Source organism: Panthera tigris, chromosome D3, assembly GCF_018350195.1.
Source record: "Panthera tigris isolate Pti1 chromosome D3, P.tigris_Pti1_mat1.1, whole genome shotgun sequence".
In the NCBI taxonomy this organism is placed as follows: domain Eukaryota; kingdom Metazoa; phylum Chordata; class Mammalia; order Carnivora; family Felidae; genus Panthera; species Panthera tigris.
The window spans coordinates 5,201,185-5,227,975 of record NC_056671.1 but is presented as its reverse complement, the minus strand read 5'-3'; the positions used below and the strand labels follow the sequence as shown (position 1 = coordinate 5,227,975).

General features: G+C 60.2%; 1 protein-coding gene across 6 annotated transcripts in view; it reads right to left on the bottom strand.

Moving 5' to 3' along the window:
- Positions 1–26,791, bottom strand: part of SCARB1 (scavenger receptor class B member 1) — a 68,792-nt gene that overhangs the window by 27,883 nt on the left and 14,118 nt on the right. For 5 of the 6 annotated variants that reach the window (XM_042963042.1, XM_042963044.1, XM_042963046.1 and 2 more), the window contains exons 2-3: positions 2,143–2,300; positions 328–469 (exon numbers count right to left, since the gene is read on the bottom strand). In XM_042963042.1, the coding sequence (XP_042818976.1) occupies positions 328–469; positions 2,143–2,300 (300 nt within the window). Of the gene's footprint in view, positions 1–327; positions 470–2,142; positions 2,301–14,511; positions 14,575–26,791 lie in introns of those variants that run through there. The other variant, XM_042963043.1, reaches the window with a different exon arrangement.

Sequence of the window (26,791 nt, the reverse complement as noted above, 5' to 3'; positions counted from 1 at the left end):
GCACACAGTCAGCAAGCCCGGCGAGGACTGTGGCCCAGCTGCAGGGGACGGAGGCCCCGCCTGCAAAGGCTGCAGCCCGAGGAAGTCCCCCACCAGCACCTCCGTTTGGAGATGTTAGATTTGCAGACGAAGAAAGGACACACAAGGACTTGGGCCGGGCCCCCCAAGCCAGAGAAAGGACGCACCTGGGAAACTCAATGGGCTGAGAGCCGGGCCCCACGCAGGACAGCCCTGCGCAGGGGGCAGGCGAGAAGAGAGACGGAGACCCGCAGGGACGGGGAGGAGGGCCGGCGGCGGGGGCGGGGGGCGCGGCCGGGGCAGCCTTACCAAGACCAGGATGTTGGGCATGACGATGTAGTCACTCTCCAGGCCGTGGGACCTGTCAGGCTGGAACTGGAAACTGCGGTACTCGAGGAATGACACGGTGTCATTGTCATTGAAGGTGATGTTGCTCTTGTGCCTGAACTCCCTGTGGGCGGGGAAGTCGGGGTCAGCGGGTCCCGGCCGCACGGGGGACGCAGCACCCGCCGGGAGCCACAGGGCCCCCGGCCCGCCTTCCCCGAGCCCACCGTGAGAACGGGCGCCCAAGCCTCCGCGGGGCTCCTCGGGGCCACCCCCAAGAGCACCCGGATCCCAACACACCCCCCACACCGGCCTGGCCGAGTGCCACCTCCTTCACAGCCTCCCCCCACCGCCCCCGGCAGGCGGCTGCTTCTCCGAGGGACGCAGTGTGGCGCGGTGGTTGGGAATGTGCACTCTGGGGACACAGGGCCCAGGCTCGAACCCTGCCTCTGTCACTTACTACCGGGGCCTCGGTTTTCCCGTCCATAAAACGGGAGCGATGACAAGACCCGCTTCGTAGGGCTGTGTGAGGGCTGAGTGGGTCGGTGCCCGTCAACCCACCCGACAGCGGCCCAAAGCACAGGAGACGCTACGTAAGTCTCAGCCGCTTCGATCCGTTATTGTCCCATTTAACCCATTCTCTACAAGGCACCCGGACAAAGTCTGAAAAGTGGAAACTCTCTCCCCAACAAGCCTTCTTTGCGGACAAGGTAAAATCAAGCCCCTAGCGTGGCCCCCGAGGTCCCCGACACCCAACCCCATCCAATGCTCTGCCCTTGTCTCTGCCACTCTCCCCCGCTCACTCACACCAGGCCAGCCACACAGGCCTTCTCCTTCCCGGACTACCAGACTCTGCCTGCCTCAGGGCCTTTGCACCTGCCGCCGCCTCTGCTTGGGGCCCTCCTCCCCCCAGATCTTCAGATAGCGGCACCCCCTTCTCACCACCCAGGCCTCGGGAAGCGCTCCACTGGTAGAGGTCCCCCCCCCCGTGACCCTCCAGTTAGGCCAACCCCGCCCACACCCATCCCTCCAGCACTTCTCCAGGCTTCCCCTGCGTGGCTCTCACCACACTTACGGCCACCTGATTGGCCCGCATGTTTACTCTCGTTGGACGTCAGCTCTGCGAGGCAGGGGCTTGGGTCTGCCTCTCACAGCGACTGGCACGGTGCCCAGCACGCAGGGGCTGCTCAATAAATGCTTCCGGAAGGAAGAAATCAGTAGGAACTTTGGCAAAGCGGGCTCGGCCCCGAAGCCTTTCACGGACCAGCCCGGTCGGCAGTTCTGCGACGTGACTCGTCCCAGAAGGCAGAACGGGCAGGAGCCGGGAACCGGGTCTCACGCTGGAACAGCCCTCCCTCGTCTCTCGGAAAACCGCTCCGGCCGATTCAACGAGCCGCGCTCTCCCAAAGACCATGACCCATCGAAGAGGGTCACGCAGCAACCGTAATAATACGCCAGCAGCTAACGTTTACTGGGCAGACGCCGTCCGAAGGGCCCCCCCGCGATCTCGTCCGGTCCTCAAAACCTCACAGCCACCCCAGGGTGGAAACGGTTACCGTCAACTTACAGACGGCAAAACTGAGGCACGAGGAAAGACCGCCCCGTCCTGCAATCAGAAAGCCAGTTTTTAAACCCGGGAGGTGTCTCCCCAGAGTGCACGGTCCCAACCACTCGGGCACTGGACTGGAGAAAGCCAGACCGACCTTAAGCAAGCCTCTCCGCTCCCGGGGGCCTCGGTTTCCTCAACTGTCAAATGGGGTGACGACCCGGAACCCCCCCCCCAGTCCCCTCCGTCCTCACCTGTACACGTAGGGCCCGCGCTCCCGCACCTGCGGCTTCTCGCCCAAGAGGACGGCGCTGGGGTTGACCACGTCGAAGAAGTAGACGGACAGGTAGAAGGGGACGGGGATCTCCTTCCACATGTTGAAGGACAGGCTGCTGGGGTCGATGCGCACATTCTGGGGGGCAAAACGAACACGTCCGTGAGGAGCGTGACCCGGGTCCCCACAGGTGCCCACCCCACCGGGCGGCTAGAACAGCGGCCCGGAGCCAGGCTGCACCCACCGCCGGGCCGCACCCGGGCACCACTGCTCTGGAGTGTTCGTTCATCGGCGAGATACTCCTACTGTTGTTTTTGCCTTTTTTAAAGATTTTTTTTTTAACGTTTACTTATTTGTTTTTGAGAGACAGAAAGAGCAAGCACAAGTGGGGGAAGGGCACAGCGAGCGAGCGAGAGAGAGAGAGAGAGAGACACACACACACACACACACAGAATCCGAAGCAGGCTCCAGGCTCCGAGCTGTCCGCACAGAGCCCGACGCGGGGCTCGAACCCATGAACCGTTAAGATCGTGACCTGAGCCGAAGTCGGAGGCTTAACCGACTGAGCCCCCCAGGAAGCCCCTGCTGGTATTTTCCATGTGTGTTTTAGTAACAGGCCAGGAGGGGCCTGCTGCTGGACTGCAGACTCGTGGGCTCCATGGGGCCAAAGGCATCATTCATTCATTCAACAAACTTTTCCTGAGCACCTGCTACACACCAGCCACTCTTCTAAGAGCTGGGGATACCAGAGAGAACAAGACAGACCCCAATGCCCAGCGTCGTGGCCTCTTTGACCTAGCCGGGGAAAGGCAGGTATCGCGCACGAGGGTAAAAGGCGGGCCGTGTGAGAGGCGGCGATAGGGAAGGGGATTGCAACTTTAAACGGAGCAGACAGGTGAAACGCCAGCAAAGATAGAACAAAAACAAACACAGAATAAAAACAAAGGGCAGCGAGGGGAACGCGTGGATTTGGTGGGAGGAGGACGGCACACAGATGCAATGCCCAGTGCAAAGGCCCTGAGGCAGGGAGGTGCTGAGACAGAGCCGAAGAAAACAGGTCTGCAGTCTGTCTGTCAGATGCACTGGCCTCTAATCCCTGCCTCCCTCCTCAGCTCTGCAAGCCCTGCTCTAGTGTCACAGGGAGGTCCCCCCGGGACCACCCAACCCACCCCCCAACGTGGCCCGGCCACATCACGGGCCCCTGAAGGCTCAGAGCCTGGGTCTGTCACAGGGAGCCAGCCCATGAGACAGATGCCCAATGTCACAAAGTTAGGTACAACACGGCATGTGTCACCTTCCACGTTCCTTTGAACATGGCCTTCCAGAACAAGGACAGCCACCCCCCATCTGTGCCCAAACAGCCAGAACCAACAGGCAGAGGCTACAGCCGCACGTTCGGGTCCAGGAGGCAGAAGGCGGGAGTTGGCCAGCCAGGCCCCGCCCTCTGTCCCCAACAGGCAGACTCGGGAGAGGAGCGGATTTGAAGGCAGCCGGATCCCAGGACCACGCGGGCAAGACGGTCATCTCTGAGCCTCGGTTTTCCCATCTGTACAATGGGCGCCAGTGACTCAGCTGTGTCTCGTTTGACCGACATGGCAATGAAATGAAGACGGGTTGAATTCATTGCCAAGAATAAAAAACCGGAAGACTGACCACAAAATCTGGATTTCAGGCTGTCGTAATCACCTGTTGACAAACACATCTTCCCTACCAGCCACGGAAGCCACAGGGACCATGTTTATGACGCGACCCGTGATACACGCAAATAGCGCTGACTCACAAATGTGATCTGAGCGAAGGATTCCGTGGCATCTCCGAACTGCTTCCACAGCGACAATTTCTTTTTCAAAATCAAACGCTCCTGGGAGCCAAATCACACACCTCGGGCCACCGCTGGCTCCCGGGCCACCCCTGTGCCACGCCCGCCGGGGCACCGTCTGGAGGAGGGCGGCCCCACAGCTCCTGTGGGCGCGGGCTGGGCGAGAGGCTGCTGGGGGGGAGCGGGGGGTCGCCCAGCGTGGAAATCCTCAAATCTGCAACAGGCCCACAGGGAGGGAGTCCCGACGCGGCCGTCTCAGCCATCGCCTCCCCCAACGGAAAAGACACACACGGGGCTAGTGACCAGGGGTCCCTGCCTGTCCTGGCTTCCGCCAGGAGAGAACGCGACGTCGGTCCCAGCTCCTTCCTCCTGTGTGTGTGTGATAAAAACATGTAACAGCAGATCTGCCCTCTTAGCAAATATTTAAGGAGAGGACGCAGTCCTCTTAACTGGAAACGCTGTGGCGTGTGGGAGATCGCCGGGCTTGCCGGGCTTGCTGGGCTTGCGAAACGAAAACAGCAGCAAAGTTGTGGAGGGGGGGTCTTTCCACACACAGCGCGGCGACGGGCTGGAGGGCGAACACTTCCCGCAAACTCCTCGAGTTGTACGTGCTGAATACGTACGTACAGCTCTTTAGAACGTCAATCATACCTCAAGCGAGGGGTTTTAAAAAACGAAGAGTGTTTCCGCTTCCTGCCTCCCCTCCCTCCCCAGCCCTGTTTCTCAGCCGGACCCGGAGAAGCCCTGGGAACTCCAGCATCCCAGAAGCCCACCCCACGTTCCTCGTCCGCTGTCCAGCTCACCCTGCCCTGGGGACAAATCACGACCCAAGAAATGAACCTCCAGGCAAAGCCACGTGTCCCTCCCTCTCTCTCTCCAGCAGAAGGGGCTTCTAGTTCTGGGGTTCCACCCCATTCACCCGCTCACTCACAGGGAACGTTCGATGACCCAGCTCTGCCTTCTGGCTGGGTGACGGTGGGTAAGTCATCGCTCCTCTGCGAACCCTCAACCTCCACATCCATACAATGGGCACGAGGGTAGGGTCCACCTCGCAGAGCTGGGGTGAGGCTTACGTGCGTCTGTAGAGGTAGAGTGCTCAGAACAGGGTATGGCAGAGCCCGGGGCATCCGGAAGGTCAGCCAAGCAGTCACCCGGCATGAAGTGACCGACCCTTCTTCCTCCCCGGCACTGTCGCTGCCCCACCCCCCACCCTCAGGAGGGGGCAGACTTTGCACTGGTTTTGATCGGCATCGGGACAGAGGCATCTGGACAGCAGCGCTAGCCAAGCTCACGGCCTTTTGCCTGATATGACAGAGTCTAGCCCCCTCCCCCTCCCCCTCCTCCCAAGGTCAAAGATCACAGCCCGGAACACAAAGACTTGGGAGAGAGGGCCAAGGTGAGCCCTTGCCAGGCACCACCGCCGCTCACCGAACCAGACCCGCCAGGAGCCCATTCCTGGACGGTCAGAGAGGCCGCCCGGAACAGGGGACACGTGAGCCCAGTACCGAAAGAGTGAGCTGGGCTTTGCCGGGAAAGGAAGACGGGAGAGGGCATTCCCAGCAGAGGACGCAGCCCGTGTACAGGCAGGACGCCTTGAGGACCACGGCTTACCTGAACGTCCATCGACAGCGAATATGTTTTTAAAACGTATTTTTCTTTAATTTTTTTAATGTTTGCTTATCTTTGAGAGACAGAGCACGAACAGATCGACTTGGGAAAAAAAGACGAGCCGCAGAAAGATACAGTCGGTTGGGACCTTTTCACAGCGATTTGTCAAACGTACAACATACTGTGTAAGCTTTTATTTCTTGAAAATACAATGAACATAAAAGCTGTCGTCTTCACCCCAGCCGGCAAGTCCCTCCACCTGGTCTGGCCCCTGTGGCCTCTCCAGGACTCACGTCCTGTCCTGTCCCTGTCATTTACTCAACCCTGTCATGCTGGCCGGCTGGCAGACACTTCTGCCCCAGGGCCTTTGCACTGGTTATTCTACCTCTAATGTTCTTCCTAAGGTGACCACATAGTCAGATCTCTCACCTGATCTCCCTGAAACTGTGTTTCCCATGGCCCTTGTCGCCTTCCAGCATACTCTATGTCCACTGTTCTTTCTCTGTCTCCCCTGCTAGGTCATGAACTCACAAGGACAGGATCCTCATCTGCTCTGTTCATGGATTCACTGACGTATCCCCAGGGCCTAGGACAGTGCTTGGCACCCAGCGGACACTCAGCAAATTTTTGCTGAGTCAACAAGCAACATGAGCCCTGGAACATGGAAACGTCTACCAGAGAGCGGCTATCTGCTTCCTCCTTTGTATGTACACCTATTTTTTTTAAGTTTATTTATTTATTTTGAAGGAGAGGGGGCATAGAGAGAGGGAGAGAGAAAATCCCAAGCAGGCTCTGAGCTGTCAGCGCACAGCCCGAGGCGCGGCTCGATCCCACGAAGCGTGAGATCACGACCAGAGCCGAGATCAAGAGTCAGATCCTTAACGGACTGAGCCAGCCAGGCGCCCCTCCTTTGTATATATTTCAAATAGCTCCTACTTAAGCGAGATTTTTTTTTTTTTTAAAGTACACAGCACGGCCTCCTTGGGGCCCAGCTTGGGCCGGGACAGCGGCCCAGGGGACGCGGGATGGCAAAAATGAACGTTTCGTTCACGCTAACTTTCGGCTATCGGTCTCTGTTTCGGTGAAGTCAATCTGTAAAATCAGTCGTGATCGCATTCTGAGGCTTAGCCAGCCGCCACCTCACGGGCCAGGCCGCAGCGCCGGGACCGAGACCGATGGAGGTCACACATGGATGTCACAGACCGCGAGGGTGGTCTCCACGGGCTCCTCCATTGTCCCCCATCGCCTCCCCAGGCCAGGAGGGGAGGTGCTTCAGACGCTGCCCAGGGAGGGACAGCCGGGCGGGGGATGGGCTGGGGGGTCCTGGGCCAGCCCCACGTTTCACAGAGAGGCCTGGGAGGTGGGGGGCCCTGGGCCAGCCCCGGGCATCACCAGAGGGGCCTGGGAGGTGGGGGGCCCTGGGCCAGCCCCGGGCATCACCAGAGGGGCCTGGGAGGTGGGGGGCCCTGGGCCAGCCCCGCGCTTCACCAGAGAGGCCTGGGAGGTGGGGGGCCCTGGGCCAGCCCCGGGCATCACCAGAGGGGCCTGGGAGGTGGGGGGCCCTGGGCCAGCCCCGGGCATCACCAGAGGGGCCTGGGAGGTGGGGGGCCCTGGGCCAGCCCCGCGCTTCACCAGAGGGGCCTGGGAGATGGGGGGCCCTGGGCCAGCCCCGCGCTTCACCGGAGGCCCAAGGAAGGCAGGAAGAGGCCAGGGGCCACATGGCTGTTGCTCCAGGGCCTCAGACCTCCAGCCTGGCCTCGAGCGCGCGGCCGGGATGAGCTCTGAGCTGAGGAGTGGGCAGAGGCCGAGAGGGCCCCACGGCTCCCGGGGACTTCACCGTCACCCTTGGCCGGCGGTGGCGAAAGCTCGGGACCTCAGTCCAGAGGCCGGAAAAGCATCGCTCGCCAGATCCCAAGAGCCAGGGAATCCAAGACCCCAGGCGAAACCACACTCCGGAAGCCTCAGCTGGCCCCTCTCCCCCCGACCCGGCTGCTCGGACGAAGTCACTCCTGGGGCGGGAGGGGGACTTGAAGCAACACACATTTGTTCTCTCACAGGTGGAGGGGGGTGGCCAAAGTCTGACCCCAAGGTGTGGGCAGGGCCATGCTGCCCCTGATCGCTCTGGAATCTGGAAGGGGGGTCCCGACTTGCTCCCCGGCCTCCGGCGGCCGCGATCCTCCAAACTCTGCCTCCATTGTCACCTCGCTTTCCTGTGTGCCCCCTCCTCTTAAAAAAAAAAAAAACTCGCGTTGGATTTAGGGCCCATCTGGTCCTTACCTTAATTTCATCGGCAAAAATCCTATTTTCAAATAAGGTCACATTCACAGGTAACTGGGGTTAGAACTCACACGTCTTTGGTGGGGGGGCGGGGTGGGGGACACTTACGGAGCCCAATACAGGGGCCAAGGCCAAGCTAAGTGACCAGAGTGTCACCGGAACCCACACCCAGCCAGGATGGCATCCTGGCCCAAAGCTCACGTCCTCGGTCCCCTGGCACCAGGGAGAACGGGGACAGCATCCGGCAGGGAGGCTGTGGGCCCACCTCCGCGCCCCTCGGCACACCCACCGGACCCCACGGCGCTCCTCAGGCTCGACGTCGGGGCTCCCGGACGATCGTGGAAAGATGCACCACGCGCCCCAACCATTCACCAGCACCCCCCAAAACTCCCGGGGCACCTGCGGGGCCCCTCGGCATCCTGAGCGCAGAGAATAAGCCAGCAAGGTCCCCGCACTGGCGGAGGTGATGGCCCCGGGGCAGAGGCCACTGGTGAGCACCAGACAAACAAATCCTTGCAGGAAATGCTTCAGGCCCTGACGCTTACTGGGGAAAAATAAAGCCAGGTGGAGAGTGACAGGGCCGTCGCGTCAAACAGGGCAGTCCAGGAAGGCCTCTCGGAGGAGGCCATATTCTCCTTCCTCTGAAGGAGAAATTACAGTCTCCAGAAGCACCTGATGTGTTAAGAAAAAAAATTTTTTTTTAATGTTTATTTATCTTTGAAAGAGAGAGAGAGATCGAGCACGAGCAGGGGAGGGGCAGAGAGAGAGGGAGACACAGAATCGGAAGCAGGCTCCAGGCTCTGAGCCGTCAGCACAGAGCCCGACGCGGGGCTCGAACCCACCGACCGTGAGATCATGACCTGGGCCGAAGTCGGACGCTTCACCGACTGAGCCACCCAGGCGCCCCAGGTGGCTCTTTTTTAACGTGGCTCCTAGAAAATTTCAAATCACACAGGGCGTTCACATTCATGATTTGCGCTTTTTACAGGCAGCGCTGGTGTGGACGGACCTCGCTGGACCCCACGTCCATCGCTTCCTAGCCGTGCGGCCTCCAGCGACATCTCGGTGCCTCGGCTCGCTCAGCTGTCCAATGGGAACAGTTAACAGCCCCTCCTGGGCAGAGCCGCGGATGAGATTTAGACCCGGTGCACGGCAAGCGCATATGGGAGGCGCTCAGCGTGAGCGTGACCGTCGCTGGGTCCACCTTCAGATACGAATTCCCGCCCTTGGCACTCGAGGCCTCGCCGTGTTCTCCCACACACGAGTGCACTCCGGGAAGGCAGATCAGCTCACCGCCTCCCACGGCCCTTGCCCCGGTGCCCAGGATGCCCTTGCCACCCAAGTCCAAAACCCCGCTCCCTAGGTGCCACCTGTGCACAACCACCCACCCCGCGCTGCCCCCGAGGAGGCGGGGGACAAGCGGAGAGCAGGCGAATCGTATCGACCCTCCCCGTACGGCCCCATCCGGGTAACAACGGCCTTCTGCCTGCTTCACCTCGTTACGTTCTCGAAGGCTCACTTAACACACACAGACACCGAGGCGGGGAGGCCGAGCGCGTCCCCGAAGTCCCAGGGAGCGGGGGAGACCCATCGGCCGCGGGGCCCTTAATCACATCCCCGCGGCACCCTTACACCTTCTCACCCACTGGGCTCCGGGCAGCCCTGCAGAATAACCATTAACCTGACCTGGCCCCCGAGTTGCAAAACCGAATCCCTCCCCCGGCGAGAAGAGAGGAGGAAACAGGCTCCGGAGGAAACACACCTCCGAGCCCAGTCCCGCGACGGGACCGGCCCCTGCACGCCCCGGATCGGCCGGCGGGCCTCTTGCCACCTTCTGCACCCCGGGCTCGCAGGCGCGCCCTGCCCCAGGCGGCCCGGGGGCTCGGGGAGGACCCCGGCGCAGGCTGAGTCAGCGCGGAACCTGGGAACGCCGCGCCCTTGGCTCGGGTTCCGACCTCCTTTGCTTCTCAAGGTGCTTTTCGTAGGAAAGCCGAGCGGTTTGCTAAGACCGCGGACGGGTTTCTTCAGCCGGGAAGTCGAGCCATCTCTGGCCGACGCGTCCGCTTCCCTCCCACCCAACGCCCCGGCGCCAGCGTATCTCGGCCGCGCTCGCCCCGCGACGCGCCCCCCCGGAGACCCTCCGCTTCTCCCCAACACCACCCCGCGCCCGGCACGGACGGACCGTCGGGACGGCCGCACTCACTTGGTCAGCGGCTCTCCTGCCTCAGCTCTTGCCGCTGCTCGGCTCTCCCCACGGGCTCAGAGTTCGGCTCCTAAAAGACAGGTCGGCTGCGGCCGCCTCCAAGTGGCCTCCGGTTTACCCCGGAACAAGAACCCTAACCCTAACCTACGAGATCTCGAGCAACCGGGCTCCCCGCAGCTATCCCTTCATCAACTCCCTCCAGCCACACTGGCCTCGCTGTTCCTCGGCCGACCGGGCAAGCTTCTGCCACAGGGCCTTTGCACAGACTGCTTGCTCCTTCCCTTCCACGGCTTCCCTGGTGACCCCCTCGCTTCTCAGGTCTAAACTCACGCTCTCCGTGCAACCTTCCCTGAGGGCTCTACATCCCCTCAACAATATTTACTGAGCTCCCCCACCACATGTCAGGTTCTGTTCTAAGTCTGGGGACTATATAGCAGTGAATGAAAAGGAGAAGAAGGCCATCCTTTCTAACATAGTCACATTCTATCCATCACCCCGTTTTGCCTTCCTGGCGTTATCGACGTCAGAAATTCCCCTGTATTTGGTGACAAGTCCCCCTGCTGCCTGGACTGCAGTCGTGAGGGATGGAGCCAGAGCAGCCACCTTGGATCGTGAGGCTGCCCTGAGGATGGAAGCCACAAACAAAGGACGGCGGAGTGGAAAGATGGGAGACTAGATCCCCACGACTTCATGGAGGCACCCCACCAGTCCCGGGCAGCCTGGTCATCAGAGAAGGTACCCATTAGCCTCACGGTGAGGTCCGACAGCCTCCCCCAGAACGGCTAACACAAATAAGACGGCGATAACAACGCTGATGAGGACCGGAGCACCCAGAACGCTCACACCCCGCTGGGGGAAGTCTAACAGGCACGGCCGACCGTCGCTGGGACACGGGTGGCATCATCTGCTAACGCGGAACAGACTCGTACCCCCCGATACAGCGACCCACTCTAGAGCTTTCCCCCAGAGAAACGAAAACCTACGTCCGTCCGCACACGAATGAGCATCGGCAAGCGCTCACAGCAGCGTCTCTCAGAAAAGCCCCAAACTGGAAACACAGACGTCCACAAACGAGGGAAAGGATGACAAGAGGGGGCAGGTTCACACAGTGGGATGCCACCCGCCGGGGAAAAGGAGCGGACGCTGGGTGCCCACGACGACACAGATGAACCACAAACACAGCGCCGGCCGGCAGAAGCTCAACACGCAGGAGGAGTGCCCTGGGAGCCCGCGTCGGCGACGTTCTGGCGGACGTGCAACGCTGAGCTCCGGTGACAGAGGCGGGGGCACCGCGGGGAGGGGGGTGCGGACACAGAGGGTGCAGGAGAACCTCCCGCGGGTGCTGGGCGAGCTCGGCAAGTGTGCAGACCCGAGTAAAAATTCACCCACAGCGGCTCCGTCGGTGGAGCGTGCGACTCTTGATTTCCGCTCAGGTCACGATCTCACGGTTCGTGGGTTCGAGCCCCGCGTCGGGCTCTGTGCTGTGCCTCCCTCTCTCTCTCTGCCCCTCCTTTGCTCACACTCTGTGTCTCTGCATCTCTCAAAAACTAAACATGAAAAAACTTCGTTAATAAATAAAATAAGTAAAAAAAAGTTAAAATCGCCCCAAATGTCTTAACTGCCCTCTCCCACCCCCTCCCCACCCCCAAAACACCCCACAGCCTGGCCCCACAGCTGTCTTCCCGAAGCCAGCTGTCCACCCACGGGCCAGCTTCGGCCAGAGGCTGCCTTTCGGATCATCACGCGGGATTTCAAACGTGTGAATGTGTCAACAGTGTTTTTTGAATGGCAAGGTAAGTTCTGGACTTCTGGCACCTTCTGACAACCTGGGAGATGGGCCAGCACGGCGCCTGTATCCCTACGAGGCGGCGGCCCGTCGGGACGGAACTCCTCAGACGGGTTTGCGCTCCCGCGGCCACAGGCCCGCGGCTCCCAAATCAGTTCATGCCAGGCTGTCCCCGCACCCCCCCCACCCCTGCTTCTGGTACCTGCAGGGCTCCCGTGGGGATCTGAATCTACCCACAATCCCCGTCCTATACACAGCAGCAGCGGATGACAAAACAGCCTTCCTTCGTTCATTCATTCGTTCGCTCGCTCCGACCCCGTCTGAGCGTCTCACGTGCTCAAAGCTGGTGCTTAGTTATGGGGGGGGGAACATTCATCAATCAGGAGCCGAGCACAAAGTGAGAGAGAAGGTCTGCCAATCAGAAAGGGCTCAGGCAGTCAGTCCGAGGAGCTCAGGGTCCTCGAACGTCGCTCCCTACGCGTCGGGCTCCGTGCTGCCAGCTCAGAGCCTGGCGCCTGCTTCCGAATGTGTCTCGCCCTCTCTCTGCCCCAGCTCGTGCTCTCGCTCTCAAAAATAAACATTAAAACGTTAAAATGAAAAAAAAAAAAACAGGGAAGAAAAGAAGCCAGCGGGCAGGATTGTCTGCTGGGTGATTTCATTCTGATAAAGTACAAAACCAATCGACGCTCTAAGAAATCAGGGTGGTGGTCACGCTTGGGGTGGGTGGCGACTAGAGGGGAAACACGGGGGGATTCTGGGTGCTGCTGTTTCTTGATCTGGGTGCTGGGCCATGTGCTAAATAAGAGCGTGTTACTGCTCACCCAAAGCCCACCTCTCTCCCCTCCCTCAACTAAGAGAACTCTGACTTGCTTCCAGTTTGGGGTACACGGCCCTGAATTTCAGGAAGGTGGGTCCAGCTCTGGTCTGGGCCCATGACCTTATGCTAGTCAATGAGAAAGAAAGGGGGCCTTCTGGGGAAAAAATCCCACTCCCAATAAAAGAACAGAACCCTGCCACTGCCCCATCCCTCCTTCTGGCTCTGAGTGACGTAGGTACCTGCGTGATGTATGGTGCTGTGGCAGCCATTGTGAGACCATGAGGTCAACGTTTAAGAAATCACACAGACACTGACCTAGTGCCCTGACATTACTGAACTGCCAAACACATCTAGAAACACCTACCATCTCTAGTCTCATACGAAGCACAATAACAAACATCTGTATTACACCGGCCACTCGGAAGCAGGTTCGATGTTGCTACAGGCCAGGGCATCCCATCTGAATCAACACTCTTTCATTTAAACCTGACAACTGGTCTGTGAGGTAGATACCATTACATGTTCTGACTTATGAATGAGGAAACTGGGGCACAGTAAGATTTTTTTTTTAAGCTACTTAGTTGCCCAAGGGCACAAACCCAGCAGCGGCAAGGGGTCTTGAACTCCAGTCCGCCTGAAAGCCTGTGGTCTGACCACTACACCCACTGCCCTCAGGGCAGGCTCCCCCCCTCCAGGTGTGGGGGAGTAAGGATCACAGCTGAGTGGGGACACTGCTGGGAGGCACACACCGTCCTGACCCCCGTCCCTGGGATGGGGGGGGGGGGAGATCGAGCCCAATCCCACTTCCCATGACCTCATCCGGGCCCCCTAATTCCGCCGCCATGCTGGAATCTGGCAGTCCCATCCACACTCTTTCTGGCAGGCACAGACCAGCCCAGGGCCCCGCTTTTCCACCGAGTCAGGCAGAGGACAACGATTCCTTCCATTGCTTAACTTCACTCCCATAACAAAGCAGGGTGTTTTCAAGTAAACTGCGGCCCAAGAGTCCAATCTGTCCCGATGCCTCCTTCCACGCATCCCAGGAGCTAACGATGCTTTTACATTTCCTAATAATGTTTGGGTGTTTGGAGGAGGAAAGAAAGAAAGAAAAGAAAGAAAGAAAGAAAAAGGAAGGAAGGAAGGAAGGAAGGAAGGAAGGAAGGAAGGAAGGAAGAAAAAGAAAGAAAGAAAGAAAGAAAGAAAGAAAGAAAGAAAGAAAGAAAGAAAAGAAAAGAAGCAGAAAGAACCCTGTTTCAGGACGCATGAAATTTACATAAAATCCCCATCTCAGGCCCGCAAATAAAGCTTCATGCACGCGGCGGCCTCACCCGCTCAGGGGCGGGCCATCCCTGGTGACGGCTTCTGAGCCCCAGTGGCAGGCCGGGGGTTGACACAGGACCTGTTTGGCCTGCCGAGCCCCGTCCTCCCCACCCCGGCCCCCTCCCCGGCCACAGGGATCCCTCCTCCCGCTTCCTTGGAGCTGGCAGTGTGCAGAGAGAATAAAGTGACCCGGGACGTGCTCTGGAGAAGGCAGCCAGGTGTGAACGCGTCCCAAGGACTATTACTAAATGAGCCTTCCTTCGGCCCGCCTTGGCCGCGATTCAAGCACACATGGTGAGACTTGCCAAGGCCTCATCAAATGGGGTAACAGTGGTTTGAGTCTGCAGGAATCAGGAGCTCAGGGCTGCCTCCTTCAAAGGCTCCAGCTGTTGCAAGAGGCTCAGCATGTTGTAATCTGACCACGGCCGGTGGGCTGGGCGATCTGGCCACAGCTACAAACCCGCTCCCCCTCGGGTTAAACCCCACCACGAATTTTTGCGTGAACAGCATAAAAGTTACCATTTCAGCCACGTTGAAGGGTGCGAGTCTCAGTGACGTGAAGAGCATTCACGTCGTTGCGTAACCAGGCCCACCGTCCACCTCCAGGGCTTTCTCATCCTCCTGATCGGAGACTCCGTGGCCCTGAAACACTGACCCTCCCGGTCCCCTCCCCCAGCCCCTGGGGCCCACCACCCCCCCTTGCCGTCTCTGCGGACGCGACTCCCCCGGGCGCCTCACACCCGTGGGATCATCCCGTATCTGTCCTTGGGCGGCCGGCGCCTTTCATCACGCAGCACACACGTCCTCAAGTTGCGTCCCGGGCGTAGCAGGGTCGGCGCTGCCCTTGTTTTGAAGGCCGAATCATCTCCCACTGCACGTTGGTCCTTCCTCTGTCGACGGACGCTCGGAGCGTTCCCACCCCTTGGCTCTCGATGCCGTGGACACGGGTGGGCGAGGGTCTCTTCTCTCCGAGCCCCAGCTCTCAGTTCCTCGGGGGATAGGCCCACAGGCAGAGGTGCTGGGTCACAGGGCAATGCCGTCTTCAGTTCTCTCAGGGGCCTCCGCACCGTTTTCCACGGCGGCTGCACCATTTCACGTCCCCACCAACAGGGCACAGGGTTCCGATTTCCCCGCATCCTCGTCATCACTGGCTATTCTCTGCTTTTTTGGTGGCACGTCCCGATGGGCGGGAGGTGGGATCTCTGTGGTTTTGATGTGCATTCCCCTAGGGATCAGTGATGCCGAGCTTTTGGTCATTTGTATGCTTTTTCCGGAGAAATCTCTATTAAGTCCTTGGCCCATTTTATTTAATTTTTGTTCCACCAGGAACTTGAGGCCGGATTGAAGGCCGACGCTCTCCATCTGGTCTTGGTTGCCCCGACCCCCCCAACCCAGTCTTTCCGTTTTGGAAGACAGCCCCGCACTCACAGTCCCTCCCACAGAAAAGTCTGAGAGCTATCCTGGACTCCTCCCCTCACACGCCTAGAACAGCCCGTCGGCACAACCCAGTGGCTCTCCCTGCAGAAGAAATCTCCAATCTGTTTCTGTCTTCCAAAGGCATCGCAATGAACTGAGAACCAAATCTAAACCCCTCACCATGTCCTACAAAGCCCCAGCCTGCCTCATCACCGCCCCCTTCCCCGTCCCCCCACCGTGCCCCAGCCCCACTGGCCTGTTTGCTGTCCCACCACTAAGGAAGCAACTTCCCATCTCTGGGCCTTTGCACGTGCCGTGCCCTCTTCCTGGGAAGCCACTCCAGCACCCGACTCCTTCCTCCTCGGAAAAGCCCGCCCGACCACCCGGGCAGTCTCCGATGTCAACTCCCCCACCTTGCTCCCTTCGGACGCCTTTCGTGAGCGTCTCTGTTTGCTTACTCACGGGCCACCCCTCCCGCCACGACGTCAGACGTTGAGAGTAGGGCCCGGTCAGCTCCGTCCACAACCGCAGCCCCCACACCGCACAGCACCCCGCACACGGTGCATGCTGAAGGAACGAGCAACCTTCCTGGCCACCCGGGAGCCCGGCCCCCTCCCGTCGGTACCGCTCCCTCGGGCCGGGCTGCCCGGAGCCGATTCTCCACCCGCCTGTCCCACGTGCCCACGGGGACTGCAACCACCCGAATCCTTCGGGGTGTCTAAGCAAGCAGCCGGTGATGAATTGCAAAGCATCCCCCACCCCCGGCTGGAGGAGGGGGCCCTCTGCCGCTCCTGACCACGTGGCAGAGACACCCGGAACTTTCCCAGCCTGTCCCGCGGCGGGTCAACCAGACCACAGGTGTGGGAACTCCCCGAAAAGTCAGAGATGCTGCGGAAACGCAAAGCTGCTTGGTGTCACGTCCAAAACCATCGAGAGGGTTCAAGAGGCCCCTCCCGGCACTGACCCCCAGGGTTGAAGGACGCCTCGGGCCTCAGCTGGACTCTGTCCCAGACCCCGGCCTTCCTTCCTTTCCGACCGGGACACAAGTGGCCGTGACGGCCGACAGCCCCACCACACTTATCTCCGCTCCCCGGCCACAAGGGAGCGTGGAGGTCAGCAATGTCAGTCCTTGCGTCTTGCGGGAGAGGCTGCTGAGGGCCAGGCTGCCCCCCAAGGACAGCCTCCCGGCCCCCCGCCCCCGCCCCTCCGCTCCCACCCCCCGGGGCCGTGTGGACACGCCCTGCATCGCCAGCCTCTCCCATCACCATCCCCGGGCTCCCGCCAGGGGCACTTTGCTCCCCACCTCTCCGACCTCACGACAGCTCACATCCCCCACCTCACAGCTGGGGAAACTGAGGCTCGAGGAGGATCTGAGGTCACTGCCCACATACGGCCAGGAATTGGGGCCACCTTCTGAATCCCCCCAACTTGCCCAGGGAGACAGAAAGGTGCTGTCCCAGATGAGGAAACTGAGGCAGGGGGCTCACGCCTAAGACCTCAGGCGGCATCAGAACCCCCAGCGGCTGCCGATGGCCCGGATGTCCTCTGGGCACCCTTGCATCACCCGGGACCCCGGTGGCCTCTGAATTTATTCCAGAAAGAGCCTGGGAATTGATCACAACGATGTCACTGCTCAGTTGCACATGCACGGGGCAGGGCAAACCCGCGCCCTATTTACCAACCTGTTTATCCCTCGAAGCAACACCTGCGTGGCCAGGCCTACTGCTAGCCCCATTTTACGGATGAGGAAACCGAGGCCCAGAGAAGCCAAGTCACTCGCCCGCGGCCACACGGCCGGAAAGCATCGTCCTGGCGAGGTGAGGCTGCTTCTAGAACAGACGTCAACTAACTACCACGAGTGTCCAGAAACCTGGAGCTCCGTATAAACCTGCCCGTCTTTAAATGCTGACGACCAATTTATTTAAGTAATTGTTTTTTAACTGTCGTGTGGGCCCCATAAAACACCTCTCCAGCCGGGTCCGGGTCCGTGAGCAGCTGGGCTACGACCTGGGACAAAAGTAGACGGCCCATTCCCACCACCAGCTGTGTGACCTCAGGCAGGTCCGGCAACCTCTCTGAGCCCCTGTGCCTCCACCTGGAAAACACGCATCACCGCACCCCTGAGGGGCCGTGAGGATGTGACAAGCTGTTGTGCGGCTTTGGAGCCAGGCTCACAGGGGACACCCCATCGACGCCGCTGCCGTTAACGTCGGGCTCCCTGCAGCCACTTGAACGGGGGCCCCTCCGAAGACCTGTCCACCTGGAACCTTAACGTGACCCTATTTGGAAGAAAAGGTCTTTGCAGAGGCAATCACGGATCTTAAAATGAGATTACCCTGGCTCACGCGGGTGGGTCCTAAATCCAATGGCGAGCGTCCTTGTCACAGAAGAGAAGTTACAAAAAAGGGCCGTGTGGAAAGGTAGCCAAAGACTGGAGTGATATGGCCACCAGCCAAGGGCCACCCAGAGCCACCAGAAGAAAGAGGCAGGCTCCTCCCCGAGAGCCTCGGGATGGAAGGCGGTCCAGCCAACACGTTGGTTTCAGGCTTCCGGCCTCCAGAGCTGTGAGAGAATGTATTTCTGTTGCTTTATTTTTTTTAATGTTTATTTACTTTTGAGAGAGAGACAGAGACAGAGCACGAGCAGGGGAGGGGCAGAGAGAGAGGAGGGAGGATGTGCCGGTCCCTGGGGACACAAACATTGTTTTTCAGGAAGCAACTACTGGCCCGAGTCAGCGAGGACCCGCGGCAGCGAGGACCCACCGTCGGCCCTGGGAGCGGCGGTTTGCACGTTGTGCCTTCGTTTTGAGGCTGTGCCGGTGTTTTGTACGCTTTCGCTTCGTTTTTAATCGTCCCCTTCTTTTTAAATTCGCTTCTTTCTCTACCTTCTTTCCGATGCCAGCAGGGGCTTTCAGGGCAAGCGTGGGCCCTGCAGGGCACGGCCAGTCCAGCTGTCGCGAGGAACATGACCGTCGGGGGCCACGCGAGCTGACAAAATCACCCCCACCGCACGGGTGGAAAGTGGCTTTCAGGGGAAAATCGAGTTCCCAGAGAACCCGAGACCCAGGGGCTGGCTGTGAACTGGGCATCTGCAGGTCTGAGGCATCGGGCACACACACACTGCGGTGGGGTAAACAGTGTTCCCCCCGCCCCCCGCATTCACGTCCGTCCGGAACCCCAGAACGTGACCTTCTTTGGAAACAGCGTCTTTGCAGGTGGAATCAAGTTGAGGGTCTGGAGATGAGGTCGTCCTGGACTGGCGGGGGGGGGCCCTAAATCCAATGACAGGTGCCTTTGAAAGAAAAGGAAAGGACACAGACACACGGAGGGGATGGCCGTGTAGGAACAAAGGCGCTAGAAAATAAATACACCCATACACAGGTGCACAGCATTGTCAGCAGGCAAGGAACGCCCAAGCTGGTTTGGGGAGGCGGGGGGGGGGTGGGGAATGGGGGGGTAAGGGGGGGGGTCACCCACATTCTCTCCCCGTCCTGGATACACGCCGACCTCGCACTCAGGGCTCCCACCGGAGAAGAACCTCACGTTCTCTGCCACTCCAGGGTTAGCTGCCCTTACTCATCAGGGGCCCGAGACTCTTTTGTTGTTGTTGTTGATTTATTTTGACAGCGACAGAGAGCGCGCAAGCAGGGGAGGGGCAGAGAGAGAGGGAGAATCACCAGCAGGCTCCTCGCTGTCAGCGCAGAGCCCGACGCGGGGCTCGAACTCACGAAAACGCGAGGTCACGACCCGAGCCGAAACCCAGAGTCAGGCGCTTAACCCAGCGAGCCACCCGGGCGCCCCCAGGGGCCCCAGACTTGTGATTAAACCGAGCCCGAGCCCCAGTTTGCTGCGTGACCCCCCTCCCCAACAGGCCCCTCAAACTCTGAGCCTCGGACTCTGCACGCCCACTGACGCACAAAAGCAAGGCAAGTCAACCTTGCAAGTCACAGAGGCGAATCAAAACAGCAGCCATTGCAACCACAGCCACCGGGGAAGGCCTGAAGGGATGGGGCGCTGGCGTGGCCGCGGGAGGGACCGCGAGGCACAGCTAAGGAAGCTGGCTCCCGTCGCCCCACGACCCCGCACGTCCCGGCAGAGGCCCCGAGAACCGGAGGCAGAGCCAGGATTTGAACCCACACCTCCTGCCTGGCTCCAGAAGCGTGCTCCTGACCCCTGCCGTGTGGGCGGACGCCCAGCGCTACGCGTGACTGTGTAGGGGCTGGGGGGAGAGAATGGGGAGTGACGGCCCAGGGGGAGCAGGCTTCACTTTGGAGGGACGGAAATGTTCTAGAACAGAGGTCACGGCCGCACAACTCCGTGAAGGTACTAAATGCCACCGAATGGATCACTTTAAAGCGACTAGTCGGGGGCGTCTGGGTGGCTCAGTCGCTTGAACGTCCGACTCTTGATTGCTGCGCACGATCCCAGGGTCATGGGATCCCAGGGTCATGATCCCAGGGTCGTGGGATTCAGCCCCGTGTCCGGCTCTGCACTAAGCACGTAGCCTGCTTGGAATGCTCTCTCTCTCCTTCTGTACCTCTCTTCCTGTGCACATGCTCGCTCTCTCCCTCTCTCTGTCTCTCAAATTAAAAAAAAAATTTTTTAATAAATGAAGTGACTAATTATATGTTATGTGAATTTCGCCTCCATAAATTATTAAGTAAAAAATTAACGAGGGGGCGAGAGCTGGTGCAATCGCTCCGGAAACGAGCGCGGCACGTCCGGGCAAAACTGAGGCTGCACACACCTGGACCCTCAGCGACCTCGGTGTGTACAGCCTGGGGGCGGGGGCCGCGAGCGTGCACGACCCAGCACCGCAGGGACTCACGGCCGTCATGAGTAGACCGACACCCCAGGATGGCCCCGTGGAATATTACACGGCCGCGAAAAAGGAGGTGTGGCTTCTTGCAACCACAAGGGCATATCCCGGGGCGCCCGGGGGGCTCAGCCCGTTGAGCGTCCGACTTCGGCCCAGGTCACGCTCTCACGGCTCGTGAGTTCGAGCCCCGCGTCGGGCTCTGGGCTGACGGCTCGGAGCCTGGAGCCTGCTTCGGAGTCTGTGTCTCCCTCTCTCTCACTGCTCCTCCCCCGCTCATGCTCTGTCTCTCTGTCTCGAGAATAAATAAAAAATTTTTTAAAAAAAGAAAAAAAAAAAAAAAAGGCCAGATCTCACAAACATAATGAGAAGAAAAACAGACCAAAAAAAAAAAAAAAAAAAAAATACCTATGTGTGTCTCAGTCCGCCTGGGCGAGGCTGCTGTCATAAAACGTCACAGCCAGGGTGGCTTATAAACAACAGACACTCGCTTCTCAGAGCTGGGAGCCTGGAAGTCTGAGGGCGTCACTGTGGTCGGGGAAGAGCCCCCCTCTGAAGCGGCAGGGAACTCCCTGGGGTCTCCCATCCGTGGCGCCTCATGGCTCTGCCCTCGTGATCAAATCACCTCCAGCACCGTCTTCAATGCAGGAATTTGGCAGGGGAGGGGGGAGGGGGGAGGGGGGCCACAAACATGCCGACCACAGCATTGCCACCCTGGCCCCCCCAATCTACGCCCTTCTCACGTGGCATCCGCCCACCAGTCTGAGCCCAAAGCCCCATCTAAGTATCTGAATCAGGGGGGCGCCTGGGTGGTTCAGTCGGTTGAGCGTCCGACTCTTGATTTCGACCCAGGTCACGATCTCACGGTTGTGGGATCGAGCCCCACGTCCGGCTCTGTGCTGGGTGTGGAGCCTGCTTGGGCTTCTCCCTCTTCCTCTCTCTCTCTCTCTCTCTCTCTCTCTCCTTCCCCTGCTCTCTCTCTCTCTCTCTCTCAAAAAAATAATTAAAAATTTAAAAACAATTACGTATCGAAATCAGGCATGAGTGAGACTCCAGCTGTGCGCCTGTGAAATCACAACCGTCTAGGGCTTGTGACATCCCATGTGACACTCCCGTTCCGAAAGGGGGAAAAGGGGGAACAGGTCGAAGGGGAACCCAAAACCCAACGCGGCAAAGAACCCTGAGCCCCGAGCCTCAAGAAGAGGCCCCCTCGGCCGCCGTCCTGCCTCCCCGACCCACTGTGGCTGGGGTCGGGGTCCCCCCACGCTCGCCGGGCACGGCCCACTCGGCGGTTCTCCCGGGTCGAGACGCGCAACCCTGGCTCCACCCGCCTGGGGTCCGGGGCTGCCCCGTCCCCACGGCTCTGCCGGGCGTCACCCCAACAGGGCGTGGGCGGCCGCCTCGCCTGGCGGCCGCCCTCTGCCCAAGGTGCGCGCCCACAGCTCCTGGGGCAGAAGCCAGCCGGGCCTGCTGAAACCCAGGTGGCGCCCCGCCCCGAGGAGGGAGCCCCGAGGACCTCCGGTCCTTCCTGGGGTCCTTCCCTTGTCCAAAGGATCGACGCGCGTGCCCCCGCAGGGCCCTAAATCCTAAGGGTGCCGGCCGCCTTCCCCCACTGCCCCGTCCTTCCCTTTCGGGTCGGGCTGGCTACCTTCCCACGGGGCGAACAAACTGGGGTTCACACCCACACGTATCTCCTTATCAAACGGTCACTGGCCACACCCGTGGCCTTCTCCTCCTCGGCTCTCTCGTTTCCAGCACGGGGAGGCTGAGACGTTTCCAAATGTTTACCTTCTACTTCCCTTTGAGGAACGGTCCCTGTGTCATTCCTCTGCGCTCGCTCCCCTGTAAGGGCTCACACAAGCCACGCCTTCCACGCTGCGCTTACGGAGCCCCCCCCCCGCCCCGGCCCCCCCAGGTACCCAGTTTTCTCGCCCGCCAGCTCCACCTTCCACACGACACGAGGACGCAAACACAACGCAGCTGCTTTAGACCAAGGATCGCCCTTCCTCCAGCTTCGAAGCAGGCCCCCGTTTCGGCCCGCGACCACACTCCGCTGGCGACCATGGCGGGGGGGGGAGCTGGGCAAAAAGATGGGGGCTCCCTCCCCTCTTCTCCTTCTGAGCCCTCACCAGCACCGACCGCAACCGTCCGTTCGTGGCAGTGGGGGCTCCCTCCGGCGTGCACCCCAAACTCTCCCGGACTCTGCTCGCCACCCAGTTCCAAAGCCGCTTCCCCGGTCGTAGGCGTGTTTATACAGCAGCAACCCACTCCGGGTACCGTTTCTGCCTTAGTCCATCCGGGCTGCGAGGACTCAATGCCCCAGCCGACGAACGACGGACACGCGTCTCTCACCGTCTGGAGGCTGCAAGTCTGAGATCCGGGTGCCGGCGTGGGCAGGCGAGAGCCCTCCCCTGGGTCGTGGGCTTTCTGCTGTGTCCTCGCGTGGCCGAAGTGGCGAGTGAGCTCTCCGGGGACTCTTTGACAAGGGCACTAACACTTTCCTAAGGGCCCCACCCTCACCTCCGGTCACCTCCCAGAGGCCCCCGCTCCCACCAGCATTCTGGGCGCGGGGTTTGCGACCCAGGAGTTTGGGGAAAACAGACATTCAGACCTCGGCAGTATGACTGATTTCAAGTAGAGTTCGGAATCAGAGGAAACCGAGCGTCGTGCTCAGGGGAGCAGAATAAAAAGCACGGCAGGCCGGGAACGAGCCCAGTTTCGTCCGCCGGGGCTTCTGGAGGGCGTCCGAGGTCCCGCTTCTCCGTCTGGGGGTGATCACACAGGTGTTCGTCTTCGGTGTCTATTTAACCGCGTGTGTCTCCGGCAGTTTCCTTGAAGTGCACGATATTTCACAGCAGAAAGAAATCAAAGTCTCCGGGGCTGACACGAGGAAGCAGGAGGCTCTGATGGGTGGAATCCACGAAGGCTGGGAACGCGCAGTCGAAGGAAGTCCCGGGGACCGGAGAGGCTCTCGAAGCTGCCAAGGGATTCCGGCTGCAGTCGGCTCTCTGCCGAGTAACGCCCATGACCTCCACCGCCGGCCAACAGGCCAGATGGGGCCGGGCTGACGGGGCACGAGATTCCTGCAGGACTCAGAGGGCTGGGGGAGGGGGGGCTCCAGAACAGAGGGGAGCCCCCATCCACCACCCCAGCGTCCAGCTCTCCAGCCCAGAACAGGAGGAGGCGACCATCCGGCCGTCCCGCGGGCAGTCACCCGTCCGCAGTACTGGGGTTAATCCGGAGGTGGGGGGGGGGGGTCGAGACACCCATCCCAACTCGGCCAGAAGAGCCCTACTCCCATCTGATTCACACAAGGCCGCTTTTGTGTTGCTACACGACAAAATCTGTCGGAAGAGAATGCGCGCTCATGAGGAAACGATCAGACAAATCCAAACCGAGGGGCAAGCTGTCAAAAATCCTGGCCTGGTCCCCTCGCGGACAAACTGTAAGCCTCCAGGGGAGCTGGGGACAGGGCTCAGGCCCGTCGCCCGCACGGTCCTGGCAGTTTCTCCAAGCAAAACCTCGGTCGGGAACAGGGCGCACGGACCGCGGTGTGGTTGTTTCACGAGGCCGAACGGCCCCTTTGTGGGGCCCGCTGGGACGTCCACGCTCCGGAACCTTCCCAGTCCGCCAGACAGACCGGCGAGAGCGACCCAGGCGAGCCGGGGAGGTTTGGAAAAGAGAGCGACGACGGGGTGAGAACGGCAAGACGCAGGAAAACGGCACGGCCCCACTCAGGGGAAATGAAGGCAGCCTGATCCTCTAGGCACGTGTCTATGAGGTTTAGAGGGAGGCAAGAGCAAACACTTATGTAACACTTGCTAAGCTGTTATCCTAAGTGCTCCTCCAGTGTTGAAGAGCCCCAGAGAGAAGACACTTTAGACTCCGCTTCACAGAGGAGGAAGTAGGGCACAGAGCGGTCGAGTCGCTTGCCCAAAGGCACACAGCTGGGGGAAAGGCAGGATCTGAACCCGGACCGTCTGGCTCCAGACTCCACGCTCTTGGGTCCACCTAAGCTCCTGGACGCCACAACCCTGGCCAAGGGCTGGGCATTTGAGAACTGACCTTGACTGACCTTGGCGGCCCGGGTACCACCTCCCAGCCCCCACACCGCACTCGGCCTCTCACCCAGATGGAAGGTGACCGTGTGGGCACGCGCGGCACTCCGTCAGAGATGCTCCCGTTGGCCCCCCCCGGGCCTGGCCGCCCAGGCAGGCCCCTCCCACGCACACCCCCACACTGTCCTGGCTCAAGAAGGCTGTGCCCCTGGATGCTGCTGCTGACAGATGTGCTCGGCCACCCTGCGGAATGTACCTGCCGGCTACACGGCTTTCACCCCAACCACCCCTCTGACGGACGCGGGCAGACGGTGATACAGGCCACAGGGTCCCGGGCTCACCCCTCGCTCGCCACGCCCGGGGAGTCGCCCACCCGTGGGGCAGGCCGTCTGAACTTTGGCACATTCCAGCTCTGACGTCTCTCCCAGTTTATAAGGCCTTGCTCCTGCAACCGTCCGGCCTCCCCCGGCCCAGCTGGCCTCCACCCGGCATCCCCCTCCTCGGCTCACCGGGGGCCATCGGCCCCGCCGGCAGCCCTCGCTGCCACTTTGCTCCGTGGCTTTACGTAAATCCGTGCTCCCTCTGGATTTGGTTTTCCCCGAAGGAGAAATAAAAAAAAGTGCAATTGAGTAAAACCCAAGTTCCAGATCTAACGATCCGGGAGATTATGAAACCTTCCCCGATACAAACAATTAGCTGATAAGCGACCGCCTCCTCAAGAGGTCTTAGGTGGAGCCAAACAAAATAATCTCTAGCACTGTAACGGCCAATGTCACTGAGGCAACGAGATGAAGCGGGGGCAGGGGGGGCTATTCTGGGGCAAAGGGCCCTTCAACCATTTCTTGCTGCCTGTCTCCTTTTCCTCCTTCTGCTAGCGCGTCCCCATCTTCCATGCCCCCTACTCCGTACCCAGCCTCCTTTTCATTTAGGGCACCACCTGCCCACCCCACTCCCTGCGGTTTGGGGAAAAAGGAAACTCCTTCCCCAGCTCCAGGGATGCACATGTGATCCAAGCCACCGGGAAAATTCTCTAGTTACCCTTAAAGGTCCCTCCACAAGGTTCCCTTGGGAGACCTCTGCAAAGCAGCCGCTCTCCCCCACTCCAGCCCCCCCCCCATAGTGCAGGAGACCAATCCCGAGCCCCAGACAAAGCTGCTGGTGAGTGATAGGGATTCACACAGCAAAGACATTCACCTTGAACTCTGGGACTGCGTGCAGCCTACCAGGTGCTGCGTTGTGGGACCCGCAGGAAGAAGGGTAGGGCCAGCAAAGCTTCCCTCCCTGCCCTCTCCCTGCGCCCTCAGGTGGCTCACCGGGTGCAGGCACGTGACTGCACGACAGTGACCGTGCCCGTGAGCCGCGCCTCCGGTCCCTTCAGAGTAAAATGAGCAGCAGAACGGGCCTGCTGCTTCCCCTCCCGCCTCACACAGTTTCTGCGGGTGAGGACCCGAGACGACACACAAATGGTTCCACTTTAACGCTCAACTTCTGCTTAAATGCAGCAGGAAGGGAGCCCCCTCCCCCCAAGCGAGCCGCCCGCTGGGGCCACGATGCCGGGACAGGTGCCGCGTGGTTACCCGCCGCTCACAGACGGCCCTGAGGACCTCTTTGTAAATCTGTGTCCCTCCTGGCCACTCCGTCGTCGTGTTGGGACGGAGAAGGGGTCAATCAGAAGACATCGGCCAAGGGAAACACCCAGTCACTGGAATGAGAGAGAAGTCCCAGGGCCCCCGCCTGAATCCACGAACGCATCTCAGAGACCAGGCTCCCGGTGGCTCCTCGGGGCTCCTCTGTGCCAGGCACTGTGCTAATACGGGCTCTTCCACAGCACTGTCTGTGGCACGGCCCTCAGAGGCGGGCCTGGGGAAAGTGAGGGACCGCAAGGTTAAGTCACTCGCCACGGTCGCGCAGAAAGGAGTGGAGGAGAAGGTACCGGAATCTAAGGAGTCAGGCTCCAAAGCCCAGGCTTTTGAGGATCCCCAGTAGGATCCCTTCCCTGACTCAGCCCGAAGTCCCATGCCAGCCAGGTCCCCGCCCTGGACCAGGGTCCCCAACCGTGGGATACGGTCAAGAACAAGACAGACGAGGTCCCTGCCTCACGGAACCTCAAGCAAACGAACGCCGTAACTTGGGAGAATGGCAGAGGCCCGGAAGGGAATGACACGGGTGGCTCTAACGCAGACGGGGGACACGGTGGGAGTGGGGCTCACGGGGAGGGCTGGTGGTCAGGGGGTATCTTCTTCGAGAGGTCACATTGGAGCTGAAACACAAAAGCACATGCAAAGGCCCAGGGGCAGGAAAGAACACAGTGCCCTGCAGGAAAAGCAAAGCCTGTGGGGCTAGAGCAAGGGCAAGAAATCTGAGAGTCGGAGCAGGCAGGGGCCCTGAAGAAGCGCCACCGTGGGGACAGACAGGCTTCCTACCACCCCGGGGAAGTTTTGTTTTTAATCAGGGCAGTGAAATGATCCAACTTGCATTTTCCGAAGAGCATTCTGGCCGCAGCAGAAAGA